Source organism: Littorina saxatilis, linkage group LG14, assembly GCF_037325665.1.
Source record: "Littorina saxatilis isolate snail1 linkage group LG14, US_GU_Lsax_2.0, whole genome shotgun sequence".
NCBI lineage: Eukaryota > Metazoa > Mollusca > Gastropoda > Littorinimorpha > Littorinidae > Littorina > Littorina saxatilis.
In genome coordinates, this window is record NC_090258.1 from 13,268,008 (window position 1) to 13,291,031 (window position 23,024).

Here is a 23,024-nt window from a genome sequence, read left to right on the forward strand (position 1 = left end):
CTCTATGAGATAATAAAGTATTATTATTCTTATCTGTCTGTCTGTCTGTCTGTCTGTCTGTCTGTCTGTCTGTCTGTCTCTCTCTCTCTCTCTCTCTCTGTCTCTCTCTCTCTCTCTCTCTCTCTCTCTCTCTCTGGAATTCACTTCCATCATCCTTTAAGCACTTGAAGTCATTAACAAGTTTTAAAAAATGTGTTAAAACCACTTAATGTCTGAATAGTTTAACGCCTTTTGATTTACCACACTTAGTATTACGTCAAAGATATGCTGTGCATTGTATATTCTGAACATATTTTTGTTGTACTATTGCTACATGTTCGATTGCTACCAGCTTGTATTTATAATTACCTGCATAATATGCATTTGATTTTATGAATAACCACATATGTATGCTCTTCATGCCTCATCTTCATCATCATCATCATCATCATTATCATCATCATCATCGTCATCATCATCATCACCGTTATCTTTATTATCACGTGCTGAAGTTTTCCGACCTCCTTTTGTTGGTTAACTTTTTAACTTTTTAATTTTAATTTTTGAATTATATAATTATATAAAAGGACAGATTGTAAGAAAAGGCGTAGCCTTAAATCTTTATTCTTGTTAAATAAAGTTCAATTCAATTCTCTATCTATCTCTCCGTCTCTCTCCGTCTCTCTCTCTCTCTCTCTCTCTCTCTCTCTCTCTCTCTCTCTCTCTCTCTCTCTCCATCTGCCTGTCTTAAGGTATTTCGGTAGGATATGAGTTAATTTAGTTCGCTCTTCCAATGCACCTACCTTCTTGTTCAATCAATCAAGGACATAACAGATCTATCGCAGCTTTTACCCCGAATAAGAGCATCCTTTATCACACATACACACACACACACACACACACACACACACACACACACACACACACACACACACACACACACACACACACATACAGACACATGCACACACACACACACACACACACACACACACACACACACACACACACACAATCTACAACTTGGGTGTGTTCTGTGCAGAGATGTAAAACAAATTATAACTGAGTTAAGCATAATGACCATGTACCAATGTTTCAATTACGAAATTAATTTAGCACAAAATATCCGAATCTGCACAAAAGCAGCTGCAAGCTGTTGATTTCTGATTTGTGGTTTAGGCGAAAGGCGCTCTTATTCCGTGTAAAAAAAAAAAACCTGGAATGTTCTGTGGTGGTGAACATGGTTGCTGCCTCGAGAATCAATTCACTTTTTGAAATTCTGTATTTGCTCCGGACAGACAAACAAACAAAACAAGTCACGTCGCTTTCAATCTGTGATAGCGATGTTCTTGCTGGTCTTGAGTCTCCTTTTGTTCTATTTATTTATTCATCTATGTTGTTATCTATGTTTTATTTATTTATGTATCTATTGATTTGTTGATTTATCTATTTTTATTATAATGTATTTATTAATGCATTTTTCTTATTGTTATTGATTGGCGTTTTATCAACAAAAAGATCAACCATCTGTTTATCTTGCGCTTCTGACCCACATTCCCGTGAAACGTGGTATATGTTTTTGAGGTCAGATATAGGCCCTACTGCACGAATACATAAAACCCCTTGCTTCTCCTCGGAGGAAGATAAACAATGTTGTATACCAAGGGGCGTATACCACAGCGGTATTGTTCGTGGAATGTTAAAGGGACAGTCCTCCCCGTGCAATCGATTCTCCTTACCATCTAAGATCTGCCTAGAACTTTTTCACGGGAGTAGAACATCCCTCTACTTGGACACATACCAAAATCCTACCAGCTGGATTCTTGTTGTGCAGAGTGGGGATGATTTGATCAAATTCTTTCTCAACGGATACTGGTGTCAGCCCTCGAAATTGAATCATCCCTACCCCCCGAAAGCGGCATGTGGCTGCCTGAATGGCGGGGTAAAAACGGTCATACACATAACAGAAGAAGAATGAGCACTCAGCCTGTGTTCAGGTGGAGTGGTTGTTGTAATAGTGTGACGTCATTGAATAGCGTGTTCTATTGTCGATATAATTATATGCAAGAACCCTGACGTACAATGTGGCTGGGGATGCTGGGAGAATTTTTTTTTTCATTACGTCATTGTCCAACTGCTGAGAAATTCGGGTCGCTTTCTCCCAGTGGAAAGCTCGCAGCAACAGAGTCGTGCTACCAAGGTGTGTACGTGTTTCGGTGTAGTCAGCCACCTGCACTTATGGCAGAATGACCAAGGTCTTTTACGTGCCATTGTGATGACACGGGGGTGGGACACGGCTTCCGTCTCTGGGTCTGCACATAAAGTTGACCCGTGTCCGTCCCGGCCCGAATTCGAACCTGCGACCTTTCGATCACAAGTCCAGTGCTCTACCAACTGAGCTACCGAATCATGGTGGAATAAAAACACGCCATCGTTCCATGCTGCCTGTGTCTGCTTCTGTTATACCAGTTTGTGTGTCTATGTGACCGTCCAACACGACAAGAACACGACAGTTGTTGACTATGAATGTAGATGTAAATGCTTGTATAACTGTGTTTTAATTTTAAATGTGTCAAGCGGAAAGAGCATAATTGTAAAGTTATGATGTTGCGCTATATAAATGCTCATTTATTATTATTATTATTCCACGTAAAAGTCTGGACAGGTTGGTGATATAGAGCCGCATTGTTTTCAAGGGAAGGGCTGCGCTTTTAAGACACACAGAAGCAACTTTTTAGACATGGTATCCGTTGCAGGTACTTTGCCTGTTGTATTCATTGATCTGAAGTAGTGTATCCCAAATCCAAAACCAAAACCAAAGAGACTGCTTTATGTTCCAAAATCCAGAATCAAGGTCGACGTACGGGTAATGTTTCTCTCTCTCTCTCTCTCTCTCTCTCTCTCTCTCTCTCTCTCTCTCTCTCTCTCTCTCTCTCTCTCTCTCTCTCTCTCTCTCTCTCTCTCTCTCTCTCTCTCTCTCTCTCTCTCTCTCTCTCTCTCTCTCTCTCTCTCTCTCTCTCTCTCTCTCTCTCTCTCTCTCTCTCTCTCTAGGGGTCACAATAGATTCTGAGCTTAACTGGAAATGTCACTAAAACAATATGAACAAAACGTTATCGAGACACATGTTTTTGTTCTCGCAGCTACGATATTATGTTGACACTTCAGTTCTAAAATTGTTTGACCATGCACATATTCTGTCACATCTAAGTTATGCTTCCACGTTGTGGGACAACTGTAGTGATGTCCACATGATGAAACTAAATTCTCTCCATCGTCGTGCAGCTAAACTGATGGTACCTAACTCATCAGTCACTACTGACAAGAAACTAAAACTGCTCGACCTCCTTCCGTTAAACCAGCAGCTTAAACTGAATAAAGCATTGTTCATGTTTAGAGTTACAAACAAAGAAGTCCCTGAGTACATTCAGTCACTATTTCAAAGGGCAACCAACAGGTATGGTTCCAGTAAATCCATTCCACCTCGCCCTCGACTAGATTTCTACAAGTCTAGTCTTGCAATCTCCGGATCTTCAGTATGGAATTCGCTTCCAACTGTACTTAAACATATTCCATCAGTCAAGGCCTTTAAAAAACAAACACACAGACATTTGTTCAAAGTCTGATTCAAAGTGAAACAGTTATTGTAACATTGTGGCAATTCGTAAATTGGTTTATTCCGATATCTTAAACCACCCTAATTTAATCAATACATAAACGTTATCTTATAGCTTCACATGTATATTAGCATGCGTGTATGCAATTTATGCATGGAAAAAGATACGGGATACGATTCTCTTTTTATGATTGTTGTTTTTCTACACTTGACTTGCTAATTGTTTGCTTGCTGTTGTTGTTTTTATTCAGGACCTCATGTTCTTATTGAACGTAACTTTGCACTCATTATTATCATTATTATTAGTGTTATTATTATCATTATTATTATTTTATTGTTATAAATCTTATTTCCATGAAATCATCATCATTGCCTTCATTGCTATTATCATTGTTACTTTTGCTATCTTTATACTTCATAGTTTTTATTTAGTTAATCTATAACTTTTGATTTGCTTTTGAATGTTACTTATTACCAAATGTATGTTTCGTCAAATTCGTAGTGTCCATATACTCTTTTCATGTGTTGTTTTGTTCTCGTCTTTGTTTGCAAGGACAGATTGTAAGACTAGGCAATGCCTAAAATCTCCATCCTTCTGTAATAAAGTTTAATCAATCAATCAATCAATCAATCTCTCTCTCTCTCTCTCTTTTATTCTCTCTCTCTTTTGTTCTCTCTCTCTCTCTCTCTTTTTTCTCTCTCTCTCCCTCTCTCTCTCCTTCTCTCTCTCGCTCGCTCCCATCTTGTTATACCCCCTCCTTCCCCCCCCTCTCGTTCTCTCTCTCTCTCATTCTCGACTCCTTTTTATATACTTTTTCTTTTTAGTTTTGTTGTTGTTGTTATTGTTGTTCGTTGGTTTATCGTCACTTTCGGAAATGTGCTTGGGAACTAGAGGAAATATATGTTAAGACTCAACACCTGTCCCGGATTTTTCATTGTAGCTGGCTGTTCTTTGCTTCTTGAATGGAAGAAAATGTATGCATTTTAAACTCACGCAGCATGATGATTTGACTTATCTATACAATTGCACCAGTAAAGAAAAGTACTTGTACTGACGTACACTATCCCTTTAATACACACATATTTTAGCCTCACCATGCCAAAGAATGGCAGCAAAATACACATGAAGTGTGCATCTCATGTTACGTTTACATAAGGATAAGTTTCTTTCAGCTGTTTGAAAAAGAAACGACAGAAGGTCGTGGTGGTTGCAGTTTTTGTGTTGGTAGTGATGTTACTTTTCTTTTTAGATTTAGTCAAGTTTTGACTAAATGTTTTAACGTAGAGGGGGGAATCGAGACGAGGGTCGTGGTGTATGTGTGTGTGTGTGTGTGTGTCTGTGCGTGCGTGCGTGCGTGCGTGCGTGTGTGTGTGTGTAGAGCGATTCAGAGTAAACTGCTGGACCGATCTTTATGACATTTGACATGAGAGTTCCTGGGAATTATATCCCAGGATGGTTTTTTTTTCGATAAATGTCTTTGATGACGTCATATCCGGCTTTTTGTAAAAGTTGAGGCGGCACTGTCACACCCTCATTTTTCAATCAAATTAATTGAAATTTCGTTAAGCAATCTTCGACAAAGGCCGGACTTTGGTATTGTATTTCAGCGTGGTGGCTTAAAAATTAATTAATGACTTTGGTCATTAAAAATCTGAAAATTGTAATTAACATTCTTTTTTATGAAACGATCCAAATTTATGTTCATCTTATTCTACATCATTTCCTGATTCCAAAAACATATAAGTATGTTATATTTGGATTAAAAACAAGCTCTGAAAATTAAAAATATAAAAATTATGATCAAAATTAAATTTCCGAAATCGATTTAAAAACAATTTCATTTTATTCCTTGTCGGTTCCTGATTCCAAAAACATATAGATATGATATGTTTGGATTAAAAACACGTTCAGAAAGTTAAAACGAAGAGAGGTACAGTAAAGCGTGCTATGAAGCACAGCGCAACCGCTACCGCGCCAAACAGGCTCTTCACTTTCACTGCCTTTTGCACTAGCGGCGGACTACGTTCAGTTTCATTCTGTGAGTTCCACAGCTTGACTAAATGTAGTAATTTCGCCTTACGCGACTTGTTTTATTTAAAATCTTTATTGTGTACATAACCCCTTCCCCCACCTATCCCCACATCTCTCTCTCTCTCTCTCTTTTTTCTCTCTCTCTCACTCTCTCTTTCTCACTCTCTCTCTCTCACAAACACTCTCTCTCTCTCAGACACTCTCTCTCTCTATCTCTCTCTCTCTCTCAGTATATCGCTGTGTCTCTATGTCTGTCTATTTATCTGAGACTCTCTCTCTCTCTCTCTCTCTCTCTCTCTCTCTCTCTCTCTCTCTCTCTCTCTCTCTCTCTCTCTCTCCATCTGCCATTCTGAAGGTATTTCGGTCGGATATGAGCTAATTCAAATCGCTCTGCCAATGCACCTACCTTCTCGTTTAATCAACCACGTACATGACAGATCTGTCGAAGCTTTTAACGAATGAGAGCATCCTTTATCTAACACACACACACACACACACCCACACACACCCACACACACACACAAACACACACATACACACATACGCACGCACACACAAGCACACACTCACACACACACAAACAAACACACACACACACACACACACACGCACGCACACACACACACACACACACACACACACACACACACACACACATACTAACGCACACACGCATACATGCACATTTACACACTCACCCTCCACTACCAATGCAGTACTCATACATGCATTATTAACCACCTGCTTTTTCCCCGTTGGCATTAATTAACTTTTACAACACGCTGTGGATATAATTAGGCAGACACGATTAGCTATACACGTCGCAGTTCTTTCTGTAATATTATTTTATACCTAGATAATATATCTGCATTAATGTCAGGAAACCTGATCTCTGAGATTTCGACTTTACACGACAAGTTTTATACAATTCACAGGTGCTGTCAAGAAGAATAGGGAGGGAAAAAATGTAAGTTTCAAGCATCAGGATTGAGAGAGAGAGAGAGAGAGAGAGAGAGAGAGAGAGAGAGAGAGAGAGAGAGAGAGAGAGAGAGAGAGAGAGAGAGAGAGAGAGAGAGAGAGGCTACGTGCACTGTTCTGAGGAAAATAATGCCACAAGAGCTGTTGCCGTGTATTTTAATTCTTCTGGTTTTTGGCTCACGTAAGTGTAGCCTATGCGATCGTAACTTTGTCTGTCTGTGCGTGCGTGCGTATGTGCGTATGTGCGTGCGTGCGTGCGTGCGTGCGTGTGTATGTCTGTGGTAGAAACTCTAACATTTGAAGACGTCACATTACATTGACGTCACATTATGACGTAAGAGGGTTAGACGTCACGCGAAGGAAGTACTGAAAGTCTCTGTCATTATTATTTTGAGCGGGCCGAGACTAGTTGGCAGTCGTGTCCCTGTAAGTAGGCTACATGCAGACAGACAGATCTAGATCTAGTGTCTCGCTTTCTTGCACAGTTTCACCTATGCTCTTTCTCTGTGTGTGTGTGTGTGTGTGTGTGTGTGTGTGTGTGTGTGTGTGTGTGTGTGTGTGTGTGTGTGTGTGTGTGTGTGTGTGTGTGTTACTGTTTGTCGATTTCTTACGTGAGCCTTGATGGCTTCGCCTCTTGTTACCGTTACGTTTCTGCAGCTGCTTCAATCTCTCTTCAAACTTCTATATTGATCGATGAGGGTGTTACTGCTTAATGATTCCTTTTTTTTGAAGGATTGGTTTGGTTTGTTGGTTATTCAATGTCACTTCAACCTACGTTCGATTCAAGCTAATTTGAGAATATCAGTATTGAAAAAATATTGGAGTGTCTTGATCTTTTTACGTACCAAATTGAAGAAAAGAAAGTGGCGACAACGTTATTATTATGTGTGTGCGTGTGCATGTGCATGTGCGTGTGTGTGTGTGTCAGTGTTAGTGTGTGTGTGTGTGTGTGTGCGTGCGTGTGCGTGTGTGTGTTATAATGTTAGTGTGTGTGTGTTATAATGTTAGTGTGTGTGTGTGTGTGTGTGTGTGTGTGTGTGTGTGTGTGTGTGTGTTCCCATGTGTGTGTGCGTGCGTGTGAGGGTGGAGTGCGTGAATACGTGCGAGTCAGTGTGTGTGTTTGTGTATTAAGGCGTGTGTTATGGTATTATCTGGGCATCTGGTAATATCTTGACAAATGGGTCGAAATAGCAATTTCTGCGTTTGTGCTGCTTGTGGAAGTCCATTCAAACATTCCTTTGATACGAATGATAAATATTAAGCCTATACCGACAAACAGTGACATTTTCGGGTTTATTTACGTTTTCATTTTCATAAATGTTCTCATGCAATGGGCACTCCCGGAGATTATCCTTTCAGGCGCTCTTCTTGCAGCCAGCTAACTGCAGTCCACCCCCCCCCCCCCCCCCAAGCCAGCCTCTTCTTTTTGACATTTCTATTGTTATTATTGGTTTTTTTATTTCCCTGTTTATATACAAATCCGGTTTTCCCGTCCCACATGCCCATAATGACTTTGCAATGAGGGCGTTAAACTTAATCTTTCTCTTCTCTTCGATTTTCAGCCAATCATAGTTGCAGACGTTGCAGAAAGTAACAGCCAATCACAGTTTTGGATTGCTGTTTGGACTAGAATTTGGAGGTTTTTAGTGACTCAGAAGCTCAGTATAAGAGTGAGGAATAGTGCATCTTGGTCATACCTGCCCTGGCTGCTTCTGGGTGAAACCTCTGCACAATGGGTACCACGAAGCGTGAGTATACTCAGGATGTCTGTCTATGTGTCTTAGTTGTTGTTGGTGTGGTTGTTATTGTTGATGTTGTTGTCGTTGTTGTTTGTGTTTGTGTGTGTGTGTGTGTGTGTGTGTGTGTGTGTGTGTGTGTGTGTGTGTGTGTTTTAACTTAGGAACATACACACATTTATGCACAATATAATTTAAATGTCAAATGATTCAAGAATTAAACAATGGATAATTGTGCATCTTTAACACTGGAAGTCAGAGAACTCAAATACAGCGTCATCGCACAAGCAGTGCACACACAGTAAACAATCGATAATTGTTGGCTGAATCTATGTCTGAAGTTGTTGTTGTTGTTGTTGTTGTTGTGTTTTTTTGGTTTTTTTTGTGTGGTTCACATTATATTACGAACATAAACACATTTATACACAACATTTACATATCAAAATATTCAAAACAGCTGTGCTTTTGTTCTACAAACAACGAAAAGTTACTATTGCATGCTTACAGAATAAAGGTATTTCCGAGTTAACCGTTCGATCATCAACGTGTATAAAAAGAGGGAACGGGTAAAATCGCAGTTAAACGTGTTTCCTTTTTTAATTATTTGAATAAGGATAAGATAAGAATAAGAAATCATTTAGTCTTGTGAGGTTACCCTCAGGGAAATCCAGGCAGCTTTCTCACTGGGGAAAACGAGCTGCCGTACAGTATACAGCGCTACCAATTTCGTTTTCTTTTTCCTGCATGCGTGTGTTCAGGTTTCCAAGTCTTGAGACTTTCGCTGTGAACTTGTGTTCTTTATCGTAGGCGCATGCGTGCACACGGGGGTGTTTGGCCACTGAGGAGAGGCAGCACAAAGTTGACTCTGGGAAATGAATCCCTCGCCGAACGTGGGGATCGAACTCACGCAGATAGTGACAACTAGCTTTTAGGCCAGCGCCGCTACCGACTCAAACCCCACATTTCGAAATAAATCGAAGTGTTGAATATTATTCTTTAAAAACAATCAGTGCCCAGGACACTATTTTGCATTCGGTTAACCTATAGATATTACCACAATAGCTGAAAACATGGAAATGAGGAAATTGTGAATTAATGACCTACATTTTTCTGGCATTACAGGTCAGATTCTCCTTCTTGCGTTTGTCTTGGTCGTGGTCAGCTGCCCAGTTTCTGGACAAACAGAAGGTATATATATCTTACTTTGATTTTGTACTTTGCACTCTATGAGTATGTGTGACGTGGCATTGGTGAAAGACTTTTTCAATGAAAACAAAACACACACAAAACAACAGACAGCTGTTTTTTCCTGGAATCTGTTTTTCTTTACACTTGCTTGCATTCCCTGTTGCAAATGACCTATTAAACTGATGGAAACAAATAGTTGGCTACGGGATGATTTTAACCGTGTATTTTGAAAAGAAAAGCTTCAATTCGGAACGCATACTATATTAACAGGTTTCTGCAAGGATAGTAGAATCCCCAGAGGTATAACTGCCAATATTCCACGGCTGTTTTTTTTTTACTTAATATATTTGTGCGTAGGCACAAAATGTTTCACATTATGTAAGAGTTGCACAAACAGCCTTTTTGTTTTACTTTAAAAAAAAAACCAATGAAATAAGGGGAAACAAGAAACAAACGAGCACTTGATTTTAACAACTGACATGTTTGTTGACGAACTGTCTACAGTTATCTTCTTATCTGTAACCGAAACTTTGAAAAACTTTGGACATCATAATGTTCACTTCAGGTGCAACATATTAAAAAGTGTGTAGAATAAAGCTCATCGTTAATAATATGCGTAGAAAAAAGGAAAATGTTGTAAGCAAAGCTAAACACACTGAGAATTTATTTCAGATTTCTCATATCTAATTATGCTAAAGCATATTCAAATCACTTACTAAAAATGAAAGAGAAGTATATGTCGTGTTAAATAGGACAAATAGCATTACATTGTGTGTGTGTGTGTGTGTGTGTGTGTGTGTGTGTGTGTGTGTGTGTGTGTGTGTGTGTGTGTGTGTGTGTGTGTGTGTGTGTGTGTGTGTGTGTTCAAGGTGATGTACGACTAAAGGACGGCCCAAATGCTTACGAAGGTCGCCCTGAGATCTTCCATGATAGCGTTTGGCTCAGTCTTTGCTCTACTTTCAGTAATTACTACGTGCCTGGCACCATATGCAAACAACTGGGCTATCAATCGTAAGTGCTGCAATCAAACCTTTCAGTATCATTTTTATTCAAACAATTAATTTAATCTTAAAACATTGTTGCATCAGGGAAAAGTACGCCATGCAATATCTGATAGGGAAGTTTTGTTTGTAGTTCCATCCATAATAATTTCAAATTGGTCCAAAGCGTTGAAGTCAGCAGATTAAAAGACACTTTTCTATACTCTTTCTGGATTGTTTCCCCATTAGTTCTGAAAAGTTTGTGGCAGAGTTGAAATCTTGAAACTCAGAAATAACTGATAATCCATGCAGGTACATCATATTTGAAACAGTATTGAGTGTATGCCGATAACTTTTATTGTCATGAACAAACCCAAGGTTTTTGGAGAGTGTTGTTACTTTTGTTCAATCGTAATTGATTCTCTAGGTTTAATGTACAGCTTGATTAGCAAAACAGCTAGCTATCGTCTGCCTTCTCTTTTGTTTTTCACAGTGTGCGTGTTCATTTAGAGCTCTAATGTAGACACCATATTGATTAGATACTGTTGATAGACACTATACATTTCTCGTGACCACATTCTGATTTTGCGGATCAATAAAAAAAAATCAACCCAACAATTGTGTGTCTTTCAGTAAACACATTCTTGAACAGTCTGACAACTTGAAGGTTTAATCAAAGTTGAAGGGTGTATTTCAAGAAATGTACACAGCCACAGCCTCGATCGCCTTTTTTAATATGACATAGATGAATGTATATATTGCTTTCATCAAAGTCATTCAAAACACGTTGATATGACATTTATATGTCTTGATTTCTGCATTATAATGCTGCACTCAGTCAGGCGGCCGTCAGTTACGTCTCCAATTCTTACGGGAAGGCTCCTGGCGAGATCTTTGGGCAGTACATCAGCTGTACCTCGTATTCCACCAACGTGTCTCAGTGCTCAATGACTGACAGGCAAGACAACTGTGATCCTCGCTACACCCTTGGTGTCAGCTGCAACACAAGTGAGTACACCCCCACCTACATGTTTATGCGATAATGAAAGAGAGGGGGAGAGAGAGGGGAGGGAGGTAGGGAGAGAGAGAGATAGAGGAGGGAGAGAAAATTATAGAGAGAGAGAAGTGACGAGGGAGGGAGGCAAGGAGAGAAAGTAAGAGGAGAGAGAGAGAGAGAGAGAGAGAGAGAGAGGGCTAGGAGAGAGAGGAGAGGGAGGGGGGGCGGAAGAGAAAAGAGAGAGAGGAGAGGGAGGGGGGCGGAAGAGAAAAGAGAGAGAGGAGAGAGGAAGAGTGACAGAGAAAGAGAGAGAGAGAGTTGAAAGAGGGAGAGACGGAGGGGAGGGGAGAGAAAAGCAGAGAAAGAGAGAGGAAGGAGGGAGAGAGAAAGAGAGAGAGGGGGGAGGAAGGAAGCGAGAGAAAAAAGCGAAAGAAAGAAAGAGTGACTGAGAAATAGCGAGAATAAGAGAGATTGACAGAGGGAGAGACAAGGGAGAGACAGGGGAGAGAGAGAGAGAGAGAGAGAGAGAGAGAGAGAGAGAGAGAGAGAAAGAGAGACAGAGGGAAGGAGGGGGGAGGGAGGGAGGGATAGAGGGGGAGGGCTGGGAGAGAGAGAGAGAGGGGGGAGAGAGAGAGGGATGAAGGAAGAGAGAGAAAAGAGAGAGAAGAGAGAGAAGAGAGGGAGAGGAAGAATAACAAAGAAATGGCGAGAATGAGAAAGAGTGAAAGAGGGAGAGACAGAGGGGGGAGGGGAGATAAAGTCAGAGAGAGGGAGGGAGAGATAGAGGGAGGGAGAAAAAGTGTGCGACAAAGAGGGGGGAGGGTTGTGAGAGAGAGAGAGACGAGAGAGAGGGGGGAGGAAGGAAGAGAGTGACGCTTTGACAATTTATTGTCATTAGCTAATAAAAGCCTTATAGACAATGTAAAACAACAATTTCTGCATCATTCATAAAAGGGGTAAAAGGACGAATGAACAAAACATTAATAACAACAACAAGTCGCGTAAGGCGAAATTACTACATTTAGTCAAGCTGTGGAACTCACAGAATGAAACTGAACGCAATGCCATTTTTCAGCAAGACCGTATACTCGCAGCATCGTCAGTCCACCGCTCATGGCAAAGGCAGTGAAATTGACAAGAAGAGCGGGGTAGTAGTTGCGCTAAGAAGGATAGCACGCTTTTCTGTACCTCTCTTTGTTTTAACTTTCTGAGCGTGTTTTTAATCCAAACATATCATATCTATATGTTTTTGGAATCAGGAACCGACAAGGAATAAGATGAAAGTGTTTTTAAATTGATTTCGACAATTTAATTTTGATAATAATTTTTATATATTTAATTTTCAGAGCTTGTTTTTAATCCAAATATAACATATTTATATGTTTTTGGAATCAGAAAATGATGGAGAATAAGATGAACGTAAATTTGGATCGTTTTATAAATTTTAATTTTTTTTTTACAATTTTCAGATTTTTAATGACCAAAGTCATTAATTAATTTTTAAGCCACCAAGCTGAAATGCAATACCGAAGTCCGGGCTTTGTCGAAGATTACTTGACCAAAATTTCAACCCATTTGGTTGAAAAATGAGAGCGTGACAGTGCCGCCTCAACTTTCACGAAAAGCCGGATATGACGTCATCAAAGACATTTATCAAAAAAATGAAAAAAATGTTCGGGGATATCAATCCCAGGAACTCTCATGTACAATTTCATAAAGATCGGTCCAGTAGTTTGGTCTGAATCGCTCTACACACACACACAGACAGACAGACAGACACACACACATACACCACGACCCTCGTCTCGATTCCCCCCTCTACGTTAAAATATTTAGTCAAAACTTGAAGTACGCACAAACAAACACACCGACACGAAAGCCATAGGTAAACAAAAATATCTAAGACTAAGGGTAAAAGGCAAGGTATAGTAAACTATGTACACACAAAGGAAAATACTGATCCAACAGTTAACACACACTCATAAAACCAATCAATCTGCAGACCACAAAATTAATATTTACAACCGATAAACCACTAGTCGGCGTTACCCTCGCGTGACTAGTAGGGGAACATGTCTAAATACATATCTATACAAAAACAACAATGGCTGCAGACGAGCAAGCACACACACACACACACACACACACACACACACACACACACACACACACACACACACACACACACACACACACACACACACACACACACACACACACACACTCACACATATACGCTTATATAGACTACACCCGCACACGTGTAAATCCACGCGTATACATGTACACGCAACCCGATTTAAATGAGAAGACCATCCAGTCCAACATTTGCGTACGTAAAAATTACATTATACATCATTTCAGCTTGACTCATCTAGTTTCTTTTTGCGCATGTTTAGTGCCTTAGAAATAAATTGTGCAGTTGCTTCGAGTACACTTTCTTCATCCAGGGCTAGGATACGGGTTACATCTTCCATTGAGGCTGGTTCAGAACAACTTTTTAACACGTTACACTTTGCACGGATATCAGCATAGGCTGTACAGTGGAAAAGAAAGTGTACCTCGTCTTCACAGCCTCCATCACACATCGGGCATGCACTGTCGCGTGCCTGTTGTATTAAAAACCACTGAGCATTGCTCCTCAGCCCACAGGCTCTTAACCGAAATCTAGCAAGCGCATCTCTTTTCCATTTGTTTGCTATACATAATATGTACTTCTCAGGCTGAAAAACGCTTTTAAAAGAATAAAACCATTGATACTTCTCGTTTGTCTCCATTTCCCAATGCCAGTTTTGTTTATACATACAAATCAGTCGATCTTTAAACTGGGAAACAAAACCTTTATCGTAGCCAGCCCTTTGGCACAGCCAAACAATGCCAAACCCGTTTTCAGTTAACACCTTCTTAACTTTGGAAACCCAGTTGTGCTTGCCAGATTCATGTTGCAAAAGGAGCATTTCATAGGTCTGTTTACAAATTCTGGTTTGCGGAAGTCTTGTTAACTTAAGCCAATATTTCACACATTTGACAACAGTTCTTATGAAAAGTGGGTATCTGCCTATTTCCCAGTACGCCATTGTATTTGAGGACTGCAGCGGAACATTTAAAAAACCTGTTGATAGCAAAAGTGTGAACTTGCTCAATTGGCTTGACGCCCTCTAGCCCCCAAACTTCGGCTGCGTATGTTAAAATGGGTTCTACCTGCACATCAAACATCTTCCAAAACACCAATGGATCAGCAACATTCAGTTTTCTCATTGTTCTCTGTATCTCAATGACTGCTTTCTTTCCCTTTCTGGACATCTCACTCAAAGCAACATTTACACTCAGTTTTGTAGTAAACAACATGCCGAGGTATTTGTACGAGTTGGTTACTCGGACTGCCTCGCCACCATAGGACCATTTCTCGTGAGCTGCAAGGTGGCCTCCCATACGGAACACCATGACATCAGTTTTATCCAAGTTAACTGATAAGCACAGGCGATCTGCTTTTCTTTTTAAATTGTTCAGTTGGTTTTGTAAGCCTATGACAGAATTAGACATTAAAACAACAACGTCAGCAAAAAGGAGCAAGAATATCTCCGTCGCACCAGGTATCAATTGCATACCATGTCTTCCCTTACAGGACACTTCTGTTCCCAGTTCATTGATAAAGAAGGAGAACATCAAAGGGCTCAATAAACATCCTTGTTTCACCCCTCTTGGGCATTCAAAATAATCAGAATAATTACATCGGTCACGCACACATGCTTTCACTGATGTGTAAACGGCTGTTAGGGCCTTATACATTTTCCCGTTTACACCACTTTTCCATAAAACCTCCCATAATGCATTCCTGTTCACAGAGTCAAATGCCTTCTTAAAATCTACAAAAGCTATGTACAGTTTAGTATTCTTTAATAAATGCTTCTGAACAATGCCATATAACGAAAAAACATGATCAACAATACTGTAACTTGACCTGAAGCCGGCTTGTTCTTCAATTATTTTTTCCTCTTTCTCAGCCCACTTTGTCAATCTCTTGTTGAGAATGTGTGTATAAACCTTGCTTACAACAAGGAAGAGAGAGAAAAAACGAGAGAGAGAGAGAGAGAGAGAGAGAGAGAGAGAGAGGAGAGAGAGAGAGAGAGAGAGAGAGAGAGAGAGAGAGAGAGAGAGAGAGAGAGAGAGAGAGAGAGAGAGAGAGAGAGAGAGAGAGAGAGAGAGAATAGGGTGTCTACTTCAGCACACCTGTTCGGAAAATTTGCACTTTTTGCCAAGCCAGCTTATTCTCCGGAAACAGTTTCATTGTGCTTAGACCGCTATGGGGAGATCAGCTGGTCCGTTTGGAACTGGTTCCCAGACACAATTGGCCCTCCGAAAAATGTCCAAGGTTTGCTTGATTATCGTTAGTTCTGAATATTATCATAGTTATTTATTAGCAGTTAGGCTATGAGCCGAGCAGAAACGATGTCTGTAAATGATCATTCATTTATTCACATCATCGTCCACTAGTGTCATGGACTCGACAGAGAAAGCTCCACACAGAATTGCATCCCGATATGCTCTTGCATGTAAATCAACCTGTAACTTCACAAGAGCATAGCCTGAACATAGCAGTGCTGGTTGGACGGACTGGGTTTTTAACAATTGCTAGTTTGACTTCTGTTTTAGTTGAGACAGCCGGTGTAACAGGCCATTTTGACACATAGTCAGTTTTGATCTGGAGGTCATTCTGGGCTAGCTGATTTTGCCCCCCCCCCCCTCCCCCGCCAGTCAGTTTTGACCTCCCCTTCAAACTTCAAGAATAAGTACGCTAGGGCCGTTTAAAACGAAATATATGTATATGTGCACAATATTTGTTGGAAAAATTATGTAAAATAATTTTTTTTGTTTTTGTTTTTGACACTTCCTTTGTAATGTCAAAAATAAGTACACTAGGACCTTTTAACACGAAATTTACGCATAAATGAATGCATCTATGCATCTCCACAAGTTGGGGGGGGGGGGGGGTCATTCAGCTAGCCCAGACCCCCCCCCCCCCCCCCCCGGTCAAAACTGACTAGGCCAGTCAGTTTTGACCTCCCCTTCAAACTTTAAGAATAAGTACTTTAGGACCTTTTAAAACGAAATATATGTATATGTGCACACTATTTGTTGGAAAAGGGATTTTTAACAAAATCAAAATAAACTTTATTTAACAAAAAAATAATAAAAAAACAAGTCGCGTAAGGCGAAATTACTACATTTAGTCAAGCTGTGGAACTCACAGTATAAAACTGAACGCACTGCATTTTTTTCAAAATGACCGTAGTCCGCCGCTTGTGCATGACGGAGTGAAACTGACGAGCATGCTCAGCGCGGTAGTGGTTTCCCTGTGCTGCATAGCACGCTTTTCTGTACCTCTCTTCGTTTTAACTTTCTGAGCGTGTTTTTAATCCAAACATATCATATCTATATGTTTTTGGAATCAGGAACCGACAAGGAATAAAATGAAATTGTTTTTAAATCGATTTCGGAAATTTAATTTTGATCATAATTTTTATATTTTTAATTTTCAGAGATTGTTTTTAATCCGAATATAACATATTTATATGTTTTTGGAATCAGGAAATGATGTAGAATAAGATAAACGTAAATTTGAATCGTTTTATATTAAAAACAAATGTTATTACAATTTTACGATTTTTAATGACCAAAGTCATTAATTAATTTTTAAGCCACCATACTGAAATGCAATACCGACGTCCGGCCTTTGTCGAAGATTGCTTTACAAAAATGTCAATCAATGGAGGGGGCCAACATGATGGAAAGTGGGCCGACATAAAGGAGAGGGAGCCGACATGATAGAGACGGGGCCGCTCTGATGTAGAGGGGGGCGACATGATAGAGAGTGGGGCGACATGATAGAGAGTGGGGCGACATGATAGAGAGTGGGGCGACATGATAGAGAGTGGGGCGACATGATAGAGAGGGGGCCGACATGATAGAGAGTGGGCCGACATGATAGAGAGTGGGCCGACATGATAGAGAGGGGGCCGACATGATAGAGAGGGGGCCGACATGATAGAGAGGGGGCCGACATGATAGAGAGGGGGCCGACATGATAGAGAGTGGGCCGACATGATAGAGAGGGGGCCGACATGATAGAGAGGGGGCCGACATGATAGAGAGGGGGCCGACATGATAGAGAGGGGGCCGACATGATAGAGAGGGGGCAGACATGATGTGGAGGGGACCGACATGATAGAGATGAGTCCGACATAAAGGAGAGGGGGCCGACATGATAGAGAGGGGGCCGACATAATAGAGAGGGGGCCGACATGATAGAGAGTGGGCCGACATGATAGAGAGTGGGGCGACATGATAGAGAGGGGGCCGACATGATAGAGAGGGGGCCGACATGATAGAGAGGGGGCCGACATGATAGAGAGGGGGCCGACATGATAGAGAGGGGGCCGACATGATAGAGAGTGGGCCGACATGATAGAGAGTGGGGCGACATGATAGAGAGTGGGGCGACATGATAGAGAGGGGGGCGACATGATAGAGAGTGGGCCGACATGATAGAGAGTGGGGCGACATGATAGAGAGTGGGGCGACATGATAGAGAGTGGGGCGACATGATAGAGAGTGGGGCGACATGATAGAGAGGGGGCCGACATGATAGAGAGGGGGCCGACATGATAGAGAGGGGGCCGACATGATAGAGAGGGGGCCGACATGATAGAGAGTGGGCCGACATGATAGAGAGTGGGGCGACATGATAGAGAGGGGGCCGACATGATAGAGAGGGGGCCGACATGATAGAGAGGGGGCCGACATGATAGAGAGGGGGCCGACATGATAGAGAGGGGGCCGACATGATAGAGAGGGGGCCGACATGATAGAGAGGGGGCCGACATGATAGAGAGGGGGCCGACATGATAGAGAGTGGGCCGACATGATAGAGAGTGGGGCGACATGATAGAGAGTGGGGCGACATGATAGAGAGGGGGGCGACATGATAGAGAGTGGGCCGACATGATAGAGAGTGGGGCGACATGATAGAGAGTGGGGCGACATGATAGAGAGTGGGCCGACATGATAGAGAGTGGGCCGACATGATAGAGAGTGGGCCGACATGATAGAGAGTGGGGCGACATGATAGAGAGTGGGGCGACATGATAGAGAGGGGGGCGACATGATAGAGAGGGGGCCGACATGATAGAGAGTGGGCCGACATGATAGAGAGTGGGGCGACATGATAGAGAGTGGGGCGACATGATAGAGAGTGGGGCGACATGATAGAGAGGGGGGCGACATGATAGAGAGTGGGCCGACATGATAGAGAGTGGGCCGACATGATAGAGAGGGGGCCGACATGATAGAGAGTGGGCCGACATGATAGAGAGTGGGCCGACGTGATGGAGAGGGGGCCGACATGATAGAGAGTGGGCCGACGTGATGGAGAGGGGGCCGACATGATAGAGAGTGGGCCGACGTGATGGAGAGGGGGCCGACATGATAGAGAGTGGGCCGACATGATAGAGAGGGGGCCGACATGATAGAGAGTGGGCCGACGTGATGGAGAGGGGGCCGACATGATAGAGAGGGGGCCGACATGATAGAGAGTGGGCCGACGTGATGGAGAGGGGGCCGACATGATAGAGAGTGGGCCGACATGATAGAGAGTGGGCCGACGTGATGGAGAGGGGGCCGACATGATAGAGAGTGGGCCGACGTGATGGAGAGGGGGCCGACATGATAGAGAGTGGGCCGACGTGATGGAGAGGGGGCCGACATGATAGAGAGTGGGCCGACATGATAGAGAGTGGGCCGACGTGATGGAGAGGGGGCCGACATGATAGAGAGTGGGCCGACGTGATGGAGAGGGGGCCGACATGATAGAGAGGGGGCCGACATGATAGAGAGTGGGCCGACGTGATGGAGAGGAGGGCGACATTATCGAAAGAGGGGGCCGACATGATATGGAAGGGGCCGACATGATAGAGAGCGGGCCGATATGATAGAGAGGGGGCCGACGTGATGGAGAGGAGGGCGACACGATCGAAAGAGGGGGCCGACATGATATGGAAGGGGCCGACATGATAGAGAGGGGGCCGATATGATAGAGAGGGGGCCGACGTGATGGAGAGGAGGGCGACACGATCGAAAGAGGGGGCCGACATGATATGGAAGGGGCCGACATGATAGAGAGGGGGCCGATATGATAGAGAGTGGGCCGACGTGATGGAGAGGAGGGCGACATGATCGAGAGAGGGGGCCGACATGATAGAGAGAGGGGGCCGACATGATGTGGAGGGGACCGACACGAGATGCATAGATGCATACATATATGCGTACTTTTCATTTTAAAAGGTCCTAGTATACTTATTCTTGAAGTTTGAAGGGAAGCATCGAACCTTTTTCTTTTTTTTGCTGAAAAAAAGTAATTTTTGTTGTTGTTGTTGTTATAGATTTTTTTATATCATTTTTCCAACAAATAGTTTGCACATATTCATATATTTTATTTTAAAAGGTCCTAAAGTACTTATTTTTTAAGTTTGAAGTGGAGGTCAAAACTGACTGGCCTAGTCGTGGAGATGCATAGATGCATTTACATATGCGTACATTCCGTTTTAAAAGGTCCTAGTGTACTAGCCTATTCTTGAAGTTTCAAAGAAAGCGTCAACACTTTTTTATTTTTTACTCTTTTTTTTTAGATCATTATTCCAACAAATATTGTTCACATATACATACATTTCGTTTTAAAAGATCATAAAGTACTTATTCTTGAAGTTTGAAGTGGAGGTCAAAACTGACTGGCCTAGTCAGTTTTGACCGGGGGGTCATTCTGGGTTAGCTGATTTTGACCCCCCCCCCCCAAACCTGGGGAGATGCATAGATGCATACATACATGCGTAAGGGAAAGTCGCCAATTCCGGAACAGTCGGCCAACTTGGAACACCTCAATATGCGATCAACGGGGAACAATTCATGAACAATTGTTTTGCAGAAATGTCAAGTGACATTCCTTGATATTATTCCAGCAAAAAAAAATGACTACCGCGGCAAAACAAAAAAATGGTACGTTTTTTAAACCTATCTTCCTTCTTCTTCTTATTTCTACCGTCTACAATTCGTATTATTACTCTTTATCCACATGCGTTCACGTAAAATGTTGATTGCTGTGATAAACCTTCATAGATTTGCAATAACTTGAACGGAAAAAAAATTTGAAACGTCACGAAATCCATGCAGGTGCCATGCAGCAATGATGGAACACATAAGAGAGGCAAACATGGAACAGTGTTCCAGCTTTGCCGCATTCTGTTCCATCTTACCCTCATCAAACAATAAACAGAACACTGCTGTTTTATTCACGTATTCAATTCTCTTTTCAGTTTTGTTGTGTTTTTCCTTTCTATAAGTTTTATTGAATGATTGATTGATTTGTTTGACAGTATTATGAGACCCGAACGGCGGTGGTTACCAGAAGAAATGGGCTGCGCTTTGTCGGCAGTGAAAAACGGAGATATGGGTTTGCGTTGCGCATCAAGAGCATATGGTGTTACAGTCACAACTCTTAAAAGTCATTTAGAAGGAAGCAAACACATTTTCAAAAGAAGAAGTAAAGTTCACAGGAAGACCTTCTACGTTAACACCAGAGATAGAACAAGAACTAATCAATAGCATTCTTGAAGCTGAAATAAATTTGCCAACGTCACCCCCATCGTTGTTTTGTACACTGTACATGGAGATTCTGGTCATTATGATTGTTTGGTGTCAGCAGCAAATGTAAGCTTACCTGATGCTGATGTCCTGCAACGCACAACCACAAGCTCGTCGAAGAGATCATCACGAAAAAAACAATCTTCTCCTTACAAGCAAAAGCTGGAGATTTCACTTGCAAAAAGGCGTGCAGGTCAACAAAAAAGAGGAAAGAATGAAGTTACAAAATCTTCTGCTCAGAGAAACAAGAGGGGAATATCTTCTGATCAGAGGGAAAAATGGAGAACATTCTCGACGATGCGTTCTATCCCGGGGGAAAGCACTTGGTACTGCTTCATGTGTGGCACCAACTCCCCTGAGAACATGATACAGTGCCAGAGGTGCACACAGTGGGCACACGAGGACTGCGCTGACAGCAGCGGACAAAAGGACTTCGAAATCTGTACTTAGCAATTTTTGTGTGTCTGCAAAATCAGTTCTTAAATCTGTTCTTAGTTATTTGATTTGAGACTTTATGCGTAATGATTTTTACATTTAGTCAATTGGGCAGGTAGCCCTTTTATATCTATTTGTCAACAGAAGAGGGGTACAAATGAAGCTGCGAAATTTCGTGGTACTGCTTCATGTGTGGCACCAACTCCCCTGAGGATATGTTATAGTGCCAGAAGTGCACACAGTAATCACACGATGACTGCGCTGACAGTAGAAGACAAAGGACATTGTCTGCGAAATCGGTTCTTTGCCTATTTTTTCCTTTTTTTTTAAAGGTTTTGTTTTTCAGTCCTTTTTAGACCTAGCCCTTATTTATGTTTTTGTTTTACATTTAAGGCTTAAATTGTTATCCGATTTGTTATTTCCTTGGTAACAATCAAAATATGATGTTGAAAAAAAGACATTTAAATAAAATGGCTTAATCAACATGTTATGATGTATTTATTTATCTTGTGTGTGTGGAAATGTGTGCTTTTTGTGTGTGTGAATGATGGTGTTGGTGTATATGTGTGTGTGTGAGACACAGAGCTAGAAAGAGAGCCAGGGTGTGTTTGTATGTGTTCTGAGTTTGACAACACAGTGTTCTACTTTACACACCCATGCGTCCAACCTGGAACAAATGCAGACATTTTTATTATGATCAGTCTGATGAGTTGCGTGACTTTTATTTTATTTTATGTGGTTCGTTTATTTACTGATAGAGTCTAGTATGTGACAATACAAAGAACGCTTTGCAATATCAATTTTTTTGTCTTTTACAGCTGTTTCTCCTTAACTGTTCCAGGTTTAGCGACTTTCCCCTATGTTTTGTTTTAAGAGGTCCAAGTATACTTATTCTTGAAGTTAGAAGGGAAGCGTCGACACTTGGTTTGTGTTTTTTTGTTGGAAAAACAGTTAAAGTTTTTTATTTGTTTATTTTTTGTAATAGTATTTTTCTAACAAATATTGTCCACATTTACATTAAAAAAAAAGTCTTACAGTACTTATTCTTGAAGTTTGAAGGGGGGGTCAAAACTGACTGGCCTAGTCAGTTTTGACCGGGGGGTCATTCTGGGCCAACTGATTACGGCCCCCCCCCCCCCCCCCCCCCCTCAAACCTTAGATATTATTAGTTATCGTTTGATTTGACTCCGATATCCAGATTTATCAGTGCCAATGTCGAGGTGGATGGAAAAAGTGTGTATTTATTCATTACACAGCTTAATCTTTCTGATGCAATTACTTTCCTTTTATAAATTTGCGCTTTAAAATAATGGGAGACTTGTGTTTCCTTCAGGTGAGCTTTTTTTCTTCAAAATTACAATTGGAAAACTACTTCCTGCACGATATCAAATTC

General features: G+C 41.6%; 1 protein-coding gene across 1 annotated transcript in view; it reads left to right on the top strand.

Moving 5' to 3' along the window:
* The first annotated feature begins 8,319 nt into the window (after window positions 1-8,319).
* Window positions 8,320-23,024, top strand: part of LOC138947168 (uncharacterized) — a 256,793-nt gene continuing 242,088 nt past the window's right edge. Inside the window, exons 1-4 of the mRNA XM_070318604.1 lie at window positions 8,320-8,350; window positions 9,461-9,526; window positions 10,396-10,537; window positions 11,345-11,514. Coding sequence (XP_070174705.1) covers window positions 8,335-8,350; window positions 9,461-9,526; window positions 10,396-10,537; window positions 11,345-11,514 — 394 coding nt within the window. The 5' untranslated portion in view covers window positions 8,320-8,334. The remainder of the gene's footprint in view (window positions 8,351-9,460; window positions 9,527-10,395; window positions 10,538-11,344; window positions 11,515-23,024) is intronic.